The 12,293-nt window shown below is 43.7% G+C and overlaps 1 protein-coding gene across 1 annotated transcript in view; it reads right to left on the reverse strand.

Moving 5' to 3' along the window:
* Positions 1–450: 450 nt before the first annotated feature.
* LOC135878497 (leukotriene A-4 hydrolase-like) overlaps positions 451–12,293 on the reverse strand; it is a 31,990-nt gene continuing 20,147 nt past the window's right edge. The window contains exons 4-9 of the mRNA XM_065404217.1: positions 9,104–9,224; positions 7,102–7,170; positions 4,936–5,040; positions 1,858–1,910; positions 1,557–1,630; positions 451–534 (exon numbers count right to left, since the gene is read on the reverse strand). Of these exons, the coding sequence (XP_065260289.1) occupies positions 1,621–1,630; positions 1,858–1,910; positions 4,936–5,040; positions 7,102–7,170; positions 9,104–9,224 (358 nt within the window). The 3' untranslated portion in view covers positions 451–534; positions 1,557–1,620. The remainder of the gene's footprint in view (positions 535–1,556; positions 1,631–1,857; positions 1,911–4,935; positions 5,041–7,101; positions 7,171–9,103; positions 9,225–12,293) is intronic.

Consider the following 12,293-nt stretch of genomic DNA (forward strand, 5'->3'; position numbering starts at 1 on the left):
GTCACCTTAAATTAAGTTGGCTTAACTTTATAGTGTAGACATGCCCAAAGTCTGTGACACTTTAGTACACCGCTAGTATCACTGAAGCACTCTAAACTAGGAACCCCCTTTTGGTTACAATTTTATTCAAAGCTTAGTCACACAATACATAAAAGCTAAATTCAAACAAATCTAATCACTTGTCAATTTTTGTTTATGCCTCCCTGATTGAAAATCTCCTGATGATGCTCATCAGGTGAAGAATCAAGACAGACTGGGTGTTGGAGGTCTCTTAGCCCCTTTCCCAAAGAACAGCAAATGTTTTTAAGTAGGATGAATAAGGATGTTCAAAAGTGTTGGGCAACATACATGCGCCCTGGTTTTACAAAATACATTTGTGCCTTTGGTTGCATTATTAGGACGTCAAACTACTCATAGCCTACATTTGCCTGTATTTACCTCCAGTAGCAACAGTGTCAGGAACTCAATCAACTGATGAGATGACAAATCCTTTAGATCTGCTGAGCTGAATGAGCACAAATCACTTTCTTTGCCCTAAACAAGAAAGAAAAACAACTGTTTATAATTGGCTTTTTCAGCAAAGACATCATCTGTCTGCTTTTGTTTTTGGACACCTGCATTTAATTTCAAGCAACTTTAGTTAAAAATACATAGGGTCCAAGATATGAGATTACAAAAAACAAAGAACCCAGAAAGGGGAAAGCCGTAGGGCTTCTTGAGTGGTTTTTTGTTTTCACCCTTCCATTTCCTATTAAAGATAATGAGATAAAGTTCAAGGTAAGTTTAAGAGATTCTCATTAAAAAAAAAAAAAAATCAAAAGTTGAGTACAATTGTAATGTGTACTTTTTCATAAAAAGAATCTTTGGCAAGAGGAGAATTAGGTTGAAGCAAATGCGCAATAGGGCCAAAACAGAAAATTGGCAAAAATAAGAATGCGTACAGGGCTCATTACTAATTTTGTGCACTTTTTAGCAAAACTAAAAGCACGTTACTATGAATGATCAATGATTTGTTGTAATTTTCTTTGCTTAGTTTTACCAAGGAGTACATACTGCCTGCTTTATAAAGTAGGGGCAGTGTTAGTATGATGGTATAATCAGTAATGGAGACTTACTTCCACATCAATGCCTCTCAAAAAAATGTATCAGAATTCATATTTTTCCCCACACAGACACACACGACTTCTACAAATGAGAAATGATATTTTTTTTTTGCATTACCTAGTCAGAGCTAAATGTAAGTTCATGCTTTTTAAAATAGTGTAGAGTGTTAATACAGCAACAACATTCTGGGCGAGACGGAAATGTCCATTTGTGCAAATGAGTGATGGGGTTGAAGCTAGTATTTTATGCATTATGAAGGGAAAAAAGGCTAATCTGGTAGTGAGTGAATAGTTTCTAGATTATTCTCTGGACCAAAAGATTGGGAAGAGAGGAACAAAGATTCAGTGGCTGAATTTCATTCCATTTCTTTCCGTTACAATGTTCCACGTGACGGCTCCTGTCTCAGCTCTGGAAATATTGCAGGATAAGGTGCGAGGTATTGTAATACTCACAACAAGAGTATTCCTTTCCTTTACAGTGAGAGGGTGGGCTCAGCAATGTTCTCTCGTGTTGTGGCTAGATACTCCTTGACATGAGAAAGATAAAAGAAGATTTAAAGAACAGCGAACACACTCAGCAATGTTCCAGGTTGGGGGAGTACATACTTGAATGTTATATGAAGGAGCATCTTAACACTTCCACCGACCAAGAGGTTTTATTTAAAATTAGAATCAGGAGTCTAAACAATGTCAAGACTATCTCAAACTTTCTGTGATTGCTAAAATTTAACCAATGTGTACCATACACACTCACCTGCTTTCTAAAGCCCCAACCACTAACGCAATCAAGTCGGAAGATATTGGAACCTAAAGGAAGATATTAAAATAATCTATTTAAAATCCTAGTTGTAATATCAGAACTATCACCTAATCAAAGGAAAAAATTATATAAGTATAGTTTACATTCATTTTCTTCTCAACCTTCTGCCTTGCATGAGCCCCCAGGAACTTGTTTTTCTTCTGCCTGATGTGGGGTAACAGATTTATCAGCCAATGGTAGTAAGAAGCAGTTCTCACATGTGAGAGCTACCAGCTCAAGCCTCAGTGCATATCTTCACACATATCTTCAGTGACTTGCTCTCCAAGGCCCCAAGACTGCAGACTCCATTTTTAGTTTATACTGCAAAATATTTCTATTCATCGTACACAAAGCCATCCTGGGCACCTTTGACATATGTTAAAAAAACTCTCATCTTCCCTCCTGGCCTTCTAGACACAATCTGGTTTCATTAGTTTTTGTGGGCCATCAAGAGATCCTGTTGCAACAAGAGACAATTGTGCCCCAAACTCAAAAAATAATGATTGGTTTGTGACAGACCTACTTGTAGACTACTTAATCTTCAACCCCAGCCCAAAAAAGCAGATCAAGAGTGCAGTTTGATAAGACTATTGTGAGACCCAGACTGGAGCCTCTTAGCCCTACCAGAATAAAAACAGTAACATTGATCAACTATGCAAGCTGAGCCAGTAACTATCTGCGTGAGTCCCCTGGTCTTGGTGGCTATCCTGTGCCAATTCCAAGGATTAGCGATCCATGAAGATGTTAGCCACCATGCACGATCAGTCTTCCAATGCTACTGAGGCGAAGAATTTCCTCAGCTCATGCAGGGACTTTCTGGTCAGCAGGGTGATTGATCCACTTAGCTCAAACATAAGCCTATCTTCAGAGTTACACAAGACATGCACACCATACACAATATTTTTTTATTACGTGCAAGCTTAGAGGCTCAACACTAAAGCATAGGCAGCTGAAGCTTTGTTACAACTTTGCATTTAACAGTATGAGCCTCAGACTAGAATCTGTATGTAAAACCCCAGTCTCCAAAGAGTTAACTAAAGTTGAAAGTCATGCTATTGCAATTAAACATCTCAATCTCATTTTACACCTAACACCGTTTCTTCCTGTCTTGACTCCCCTCCTTTGGTCACTACCACAGACAACTGAGGAATCCAAACCCTCACAACCAGTCTCTTGCACATGTAAAAGCTCAGGCTTTCACAGTTCAGGGTATGGGAGTGTTGTCACTTTGAAAACTACACTGCAGTAGCTGAGAAGATGGGACTGTTGCTGAAACAGAGTACCAAAAAAAAAAAAAAAAAAAAGGACTGCAAAAGACACCGGCACAAATCCCCAGCCATACCATGGGGCTCTTATCCTCATAGGAAGGGTCAACAGTCTCCTTCCAGTTTCCAAAATGAAACAATCCTTCCAGCCTCCCCTCTCTTCCTGTAGGTCTTCCCCAGAACGCTCCTCCTTCCCAAACTAACCACTCCAAAAAGATGCAAACACCTTCCCTCAGTTTTTCAAGCCTAAATCCCCCATGTCTTTCACATTCATACCCAAGAGCACTGTCTCTGAAACTGAATACACACTATTCAATATTGACAGATACCAAATCTACTATAATTTCATGCATCCACGTCCCATTCAGGGCCATCCCTAGAGGGGTTGGGGCTGGGACAAATCAGCCTTAACATTTTTTATACAGGTGAAATCTGGTGTGGAGAGGGGACACCAATGCTGGGGGGTGAGGGATGATGGAGAGTCACAGGGTGGCACCTGTGCTGGTGGGTCCCAGAAAAGGGAGAGTCTGGGGCGGAAGGGCAATGGATGGGGTCAGCCTGGCGCTGCCAAGTTCCAGCGGCACTATGATGCTGGCAGCTGGTGAGGCTGCAGGCAAACAAAAAAAAGAAATACAATGCATGCTTTGCGCTGGCAAGTGCGGGCCCGACCCCTGCTGCTGGCACCAGGCCCCCGCTAACCTCCAGAGCCAGCCTGGCCCCCCAGGCACCCCTAACCCCTCCCCCCCCAGGGCCGGCCTAGCGCCCCCTTCAGACACACACTGAAGCGCGGGGCCCAGGTACAAGGACGGTGGACAGCTCCGTTATCCAAGAGCGGAGGAGCCCAACTATCTAGAACTATTAAAACTATTTACTCTAAAAACTGACAGAAAATCCACTAAGAGAAGGATTGCCTAGGCCATGAAGGTTCCAGCAACCGTCAGAGGCAGTAAGAAGTAATTGAAGGGGAGTGAGGTTGGCAGGACCCTTTACACTGACTCTATGAACCTGTGACAACAGAGGGCACTAGAGCTGACCCAATGGATACCACGAAGTGAAAAAATTCCTGCAACTGTGTTCAGGGCATGCACACACCTACATTGGAATGGACATGTGCAAGCACTCAAAGAAGAAGTTCCGTAGTGTAGTGTGTGTCTTACATTTATTATCAAACTAATTATAATAATCATTAAATAAAAAAGATTTATGGGTCTATGGCTATCTATTGAAAGCATCACACCACCACATGATTTGAGAGGCTGTGTTTTACATGTTCACTGCAAAAGACTCAAGAACAGATGCTCAAATCCATTTACTTGTGTTCTAACAGGTCTTTAAACAACAGGTTGGTAAGTCACCAATGGTTTAAGGTTTCAGATCTCAGTGGATAACAGAAAATGAACTTTTTTTTTTTTTTTTAAGAGAGGCTGTTCCTCATTGCACCTATTACCCTCCTGGCCAAGGAGAAGCAAATGCTATGGTAAAAATGTAGACAAATTTGGCAAACCTACTGGTTAGGGCCAATGAACAAACACACCAGACTACAATTTGTTTTATGGAATTTGTTGCTTTTTAAAAAAATAAAACAAATCTCATCTTGTTCACATGTGCAGTAAAGTTTCCATGAGCCTAAATATTATAAATTATGACACACACACACACACATCTGTGCTTGTGTGGGTTTCAGGCACACAATACTTAAAATTAGTACAAATCTGTGCCTGGCTTCATAGAGTTTCCTAGTTTTGATTTACAAGACCGAGGGTCTTACCTTTTGACTGAAACGATATATCTTCTTATAGCAGTCTTCTGGGTCAGGCATCTCTCCATCATGATTGGCACTCATGAGAGCCACCAGTTCTATAGGAACAGATACCTAAATAATGAGAGAGGAAATATTCAATTATGAGGGAGTCTAAGTCAGCACAATTGAGATTGTATCAGTCATCTTTGGAAAGCATTAGCCACCCTCAAACATTATACCATGTGCTGGAAGTTGCTACAGTAAGTAGCCCCCACTACATTTAGGTTGTTTAGGACCGTCAAGCGATGAAAAAAAATTAATCGTGATTAATCGTGCTGTTAGACAATAATAGAATACCATTTATTTAAATATTTTTGGATGTTTTCTACATTTTCAAATGTATTGATTTCAGTTACAACACAGAATACGAAGTGCACAGTGTTCACTTTATATTTATTTTTTATTACAAATATTTGCAGTGTAAAAAACAAAAAATTGTATTTTTCAATTCACCTAACACAAGTACTGTAGTGCAATCTCGGTCATGAATGTTGAACTTACAAATGGAGAATTTTGTACAAAAAATAACTGCATTCACAAACAAGTCCACTTAGTCCTACTTCTTGTTCAGCCAGTCGCTAAGACAAACAAGTTTGTCTACATTTGCAGGAGATAATGCTGCCCGCTTCTTGTTTACAATGCTACCTGAAAGTGAGAACAGGTGTTCGCATGGCACTTTTGTAGCCAGCATTGCAAAGTATTTACATGCCAGATATGCTCAACATTCATATGCCCCTTCATGCTTCGGCCACCAGTCCAGAGGACATGCTTCCGTGCTGATGACACTTAACAAATTTGTGACAGACTCCTTGGGGGAGAATTGTACGTCTCCTGCTCTGTTTTAGCTCCATTCTGTCAAATATTTCATGTTATAGCAGTCTCGGATGATGACTCAGCATGTTGTTCGTTTTAAGAACACTTTCACTGCAGATTTGACAAAACGCAAAGAGGGTACCAATGTGAAATTTCTAAAAATAGCTACAACACTCAACCCAAGGTTTAAGAATCTGAAATGCCTTCCTAAATCCAAGCGGAATGAGGTGTGGAGCATGCTTTCAGAAATCTTAAAAAAACAACACTCAGATGCGGAAACTACAGAATCCGAACCACCAAAAAAGAAAATCAACTGTCCACTGGTGGCATTTGACTCAGATGATGAAAATGAACATGTGCTGGTCCGTACGGCTTTGAATCATTATCAAGCAGAACCAGTCATCAGAATGGACGTATGTCCTCAGGAATGGAAGGACATGAAGCATGAAGGGACATATGAATCTTTAGTACATGTGGCATGTAAATATCTTGCGACGCCAGCTACAACAGTGCCTGTACTCACTGTTCCATCTTTATCAGAAAGCCGCCTCTATTAAGGAGTCAATCTGTCTATCTCCCAGGGAGTAAGCAGGCTTATGACAGTTTCTGTGTATGAACAAAATATATAGGTTCGTCTCCATATTCAGAGTTCCTCAGATGGCCTGAGAGCAAAGAGCCTATTTTCAACGTCTCACATAAAATGAAATCTCTGCTGAAGTAGCATCCTCCCCTTCCCCGCCAACCCAACTTCAGGTAAAAAGACTGCTGGTCTGTGGTCTTTGAAAGTCTGTCCTCCCATTGCAGGCTCAACAGATCACTCTGCACACTAACAAGGGCCCCCACTGATCTGAACAACATGATCTACTTTTCATATGAGGGGGGTTCAGGACAGTGCTGCTTGTGCCTCAGGAGGGACATCCTTTCCCCTTACAAGTCAGAGAAATGCCGCAAGGCAGACAGGCAGTTCTGAGTTATAGTAAGGTAAATCCCCCTTTGGTTTCATAATGGGTCATTTTCTGCAGTCTCTGTATATGAAATCCCCCAACTAAGTAAAAGAAATCTGTATCTGCCCAATATACTTACAGATGGAATTCTCATACTATTTCCACATCTCTTATTAGACGCTGACCATCAGGTGATTAAAGTGTAAAGCTTTTAATTGACTATTTAAATTCAGGGTGGAGTGAAGATTTGCATTAGCAAGTAGCGACTATCAGGTGGTGAAATCTAAATGCTCCAATAAATTCCTTGCAAGCAATCTTGTTCACAGAAAAGCAGTTGTGATTTTAATTCAGATATGCGTGATTTGTGTTCATCTACCTCTGCATAGTAGGTGAATTTCACAGAAGGTGTGTCCTGGCAAGGAAGGATGGCTCTGCAGTGGATAACCTGGAAAAAGACAAATTACGGATTTTCCTTGTATGCAGCTTTTGTAATACATCACACAAACATATGGTGTATTGTGACAGAAGAGCACGAGCCAAACAGAAGGGCAATGTAATGTAACCAGCCAAATTGTAATGTTGTATATCAGACATACCCAGATAGTCCTGACAGCCCAGTTCCCTTCTCAAGGGTCAGTTCTTCTCCTCTCTCATACAGAAAAGGAAACCTGTCTAGCAAATGTTCCTAGGTATAGGGCAACTTTCACTGCAACTAAAGAAGCATCAAGTCATGTGGGAAGAAATAACGGGAAATGAGCATGTTTTTAACTACACAGCTATTATTGCATCCTCAGCATTACAGAAAAACTCACAATAAGAAAAGTGTGAAGTAGTGCGTCACTGCAACAGTCCCGCCACGGCCAAGCATGGCGCAGCCCCTGGGCTCACATAGCCTAGCTGGGCCATCAGTCTATTTCTGGTGCCCAGGAGTCTGAAAACCCTTTCTTCACTCCCAAGTTCTTCATGAGGCTAGTGGGGGCACCCAGGCTCGCCCACTCCACTGGGTTCCAGCCCAGGGCCCTCGAGCTAGATAAGCAGGATCAGTGTTCTTTGACTCGGACAGTGCCATGAGCTCCCTTGGATCTCTGCAGACTCTCGAGCTTGTTGGTCAGTTCATCCTCTTTTAGGCTGTTGTCCCCTTGGCGACTCTTTAGCAGCTGGCTAGCTCGCTGCTTTCTCTAGCCTGCTCACTCCTCTGGTAGCTGTCCCACCCGTCTGCTTCCCAGTACTTTTATCCTCCCAGCTGCTGTGAGACTGCCAATCAGCAGTGGCCAGCAGTGCCTATATTAACCCACGACAAAAGGGAAGCACAATTTCTCAGAGTCATAAAACTTAAGGCTAGAAGGGCCAACCATATAATCTAATCTGACCTCCAGCACTACCACGACCCGCACACTAAACCCAACAACCGAAATTAGACCAAATTTTACAGCCCACAAAAGACTAAACTATTTCGTGCCACAGGCAGAGTATACAAGTAACCGAGGTGCACCAGTGTCCAAGGCCCCCATCGTGGCAAGGGAAATGATTAAGTGAGACATACCCAGATAATCCTGGTAAATGACCCGCACCCACATGCTGCCGAGGAAGGTGAAAAAGTCCAAAATCACTGCCAATGTGATCCAGGGGAAAACTCATTCCCAACCCCACATATGACAACCAGTTAGACCCTGAGCATGTGAACCATCAACCCAAGCACCCGAGAGAGAGAGAGAGAGAGAGAGAGAGAATACTCAGTGCCACCTCAGAGCTAGTTTGAGATTCTTTTTTAAATTAAAACATGGATCTTGCAGACTTTTGGTTGTTAAAGACATATGAGCAAGGTTCAAAGCCAAAATACAAAATTTTTAAACAGTTTTGGGGTAAATCTGTTGCTCTGGACTACAACTTCCACTGTTTACACTCTTCAGGGGTGGCTTGTTTATCTGTAATAGGAGCCCATACATCCTACTTTTTGGTGGCTGATGCTAGTTTTCATTACTGAAGACTTGCTAAAAGAAATATCGCTACGGAAAAAAAGTTAACTGACATATGTACCAATTGCAAGAACTGAATTATGAAAGCAGTTTGGAGATATTACAGTAGTTTTGAAATTAAATTGTATAGCCCCAGCACGAATAATGCCTTCATTTGTTTAGTGTATTACCCTTGGCCTTTGGCAATAACTAAAAATTGTGGACTGCTGTACTTTCATTTACTACCCTTTAGATAACAAATGTCATCTAGGAACAAACGTGACAAGAGCTATATAAGCACTTAAATATTAGGTTTATTCAGTATAGGATCTATTTGTGCTTTCCCCTCTGTTGCCCTTTTTTAAACTATGACAGATTATTAAGGTATATGGACAACATCTAATTTTAGAAAGTCCTCCTAACCTTACATTGGCTGAAGAGAAATGGATGTTTCTTCCCAGAAGTTTGTTCTGGAGTAAGCCACTGGAGAACTGAAGATTTTTGAGAGGTTTCAAAAGAAATTTCCACAATCCCATCTTGTCCCCTGCAAAAAGTCAGAGGGTCAAAAGAAGGGAACCTGACGGGGACACCGAGCAGAGAACCCCGGACAGCGCCCACTGCTCCTCAAAGGCGTCAAGGGAGCCAGTGGACACCGCCCAGAGGAACTCTGCCCGGATACGTGAACGGACAGAGGATCGGAAACAGGCCCCACAGTCACAGGAGTCTCCATCGGCCAACCTCCTCTCCCTGGTTTTATAGATGGCCGTTTTAGCCAGGGCCAGGAGGAGGTTGACCAGGAGGTCCCGTGACTTTGTGGGGCCACGGATAGGGAGTGCATAGAGAAGGAGGTGAGGGGAAAAGTGCAGCCAGAAACGTAACAGAATATTCGTGAGGAGCCGGTATAGGGGCTGCAACCTGGCGCACTCCAAGTAAACGTGCGCCAGGGTCTCCCTCACGCTGTAGAAGGGGCAGGTGTCTGGGACAGGGGTAAATCACGCCAAATACACGCCCGCGCTCACGGCCCTGTGAAGGAGCCGCCAGCTGATATCCCCGGCGGGCCTCGGGACCGGGGTGGAGTATCGGCTGGCCCACCGGGGCTTCTCACCCTCATCTGTTCCACTGTAGCAGGGTGGTTACCCCGCTCCTGCCCTGAAGGGCTTAAAACAGCCCTGGGAGAGGGCTGTGGCAGGGGAAAAGCTGGGCTGATTGGGGAAGCGGCCGCAGCTGGGCCACGTCCCAATCAGGCCACAGCTGGCCTGTATAAAAAGGCTGGGAGCCAGAGGCACCAGAGAAGTCTCTCTCTCTCCAGGCTGGGAAAGAGCAGGGCCTGGCTGCCTGCAGAAAGGGTATTGAGAGTGAAGAAGGGCTGGAAGAGCCAGGGGAGCTCCAGGCTGGCAACTCCCCAGGCTGCAGGGCCTGGTCCAAGGCCCACAGAGGTACTGAGAGGCAGAGGAAGGCAGCAGGTCCGAACCCTCTTGCCTATGATAAGTGGCTTTTACACTGCAGTCTGCCCCAGGGAGCGGGGGCTTGGTGATGACTGGCAATAGCTCAGACGGAGGCAAGGTGGGGATTAGAGGGTTGGGGGTTTCCCAGAGAGTGGAGACCCATAGAGACTGGTGGGGGTATTGCCAGGGGGCAGCCCCCGGGTAAAGGGGCACCGGGGTCCAGGAGGGACACAGGGGCAAGTGGAACACCGGCCTACAGAGGGCGCTCCGACGGCTGGAGAAGAGCTAATTCCCGATGACCAGCAGGAGGCGCCGCAGAGGTGAGTCCCACACCTCTACATCCACCCATTTATATATCTTTTGCATAAGGTGGGAATCCTTTATCCCTCTCTGGATTCCCACCCCCTCGTTCTCAATGGAAAGACACCAGGTTAAAGATGGATTCCAGTTCAGGTGACATGATCACATGACACTGTAAGACTTCATTACCCACTTGCCAGCAAACGCGTATACAGGAAGACTTACAAGTAAAACGGAGCCATCTGCAGTCAATTGTCCTGGTTAATGGGAGTCATCAAGATTCCAAACAACCATTAATGGCCCACACTTTGCATAATTACAATAGGCCTTCAGAGTTATATTTCATATTTCTAGTTTCAGATACAAGAGTGGTACATTTATGCAAATAGGATGATCACACTCAGTAAATTATAAGCTTTGTAATGATACCTTACAAGAGACCTTTTGCATGAAGCATATTCCAGTTACATTAGCATATTTTCATAAAATCATATAGAGTGTAACGTCACACTCCTGTATAACGTTGTTTGGCAGCCGCCTGCTGTGTCCACTGCTTGCAGAAAGAGCAGCCCATTGGAGCAAGCTGGTGGGGGCTTGGAACCAGGGTGGCCCAGCAGCCCCCCCCCCCCCCATCAGCTCCCCACTCCCCTAAGTTCCCTGTGAGGCAGCCACCCAGCAGGCTATCAATTGCCAGCAGTTCAGCTGTCCCTCCCCCCGCTGCCGTGTGCTGCTCCTGCCCTCTGCCTTGGAGCTGCTCCCGGGAGCCTCCTGTTTGCTGGGGAGATGGGGGGGAGAGCAGGAAGAAGGGTTCTAATGTCAGGATGTCACCCTCCCCCCCCCCCCACTTACCCCATCTCCATAGAGCAAGGGGGGGGACATGACAGGACTCAGGATGGAGGGAGCTTGTGGCAGCAACAGCAGCTGTCAACTTGCTGATCTAATTAAGAGGTCAGTATATTTAGAGTGGGGTCAGCGTACTCAAGGGGCAATGCACGTCTCTCTCTCACACACAGGGTGTATGTCTCTGTCTCTCTCTGCCATGCTGTCTCCCCTCCCTCCATTCGTGCTGCCTTGTATGTAGAGTGTGAGGCTACATTAACAACAATGTGTTAACCCTTGAGGCTCAACTGAGTGCTAGTTCATCCTTTAGCAGTAAGGCATTCTCTGGGAAATATTCCACGCTCTGACTCCACCACCTCAACCAAGCTTCACAATCATCATTGATGTGTACAGTATTAAATTGTTTGTTTAAACTTATACTGTGTCTTTTGTCTGGTGAAAAAAAATTTCCCTGGAACCTAGTCTCCCCCCCCCCCCCAATTTACATTAATTCTTTTGGGGAAATTGGATTCGTTTAAAGTAACATTTTTCAGGAACATAACTACAGTGTTAAGCGAGGAGTTACTGGGGTATCTAACTTAATAAAATGGATTTTGTGTATTTTGAAATGAAAAATATTGTATGTCCCCACTGGAATTAGATTGAGTATCCTATTTATTGAATATAAGCAAAAGAATGGTTGAGAAAGAAAAAGACTGGCACGTGAACAATCCCATTTGATTTATCCCATTAAAGAGAAAATACGACACGCCTCAATTTTATTCAGAACTCATGATTCAACAGTTCATAATCAATGAAAAGCAAAGAGCAGTAGATAAGACAAATGCTGATCTACTAACGAGATCTAAGATACAAAGGACAATTTGTACACTCCAGTTTAAAAAAAATAATCACTGCAGTCAGCAGTATATTGAAGTACTTGATCATTACCCCATTCTCTGAAAATTCCTAGATTCACAACTGTAAACCTCTCTTTGGAATCAATACTAATCAGAAATTAACATGAATGGTAGTTAAACTCAGAAGCT

This window comes from Emys orbicularis, chromosome 1, assembly GCF_028017835.1.
Source record: "Emys orbicularis isolate rEmyOrb1 chromosome 1, rEmyOrb1.hap1, whole genome shotgun sequence".
Lineage (NCBI taxonomy): Eukaryota > Metazoa > Chordata > Testudines > Emydidae > Emys > Emys orbicularis.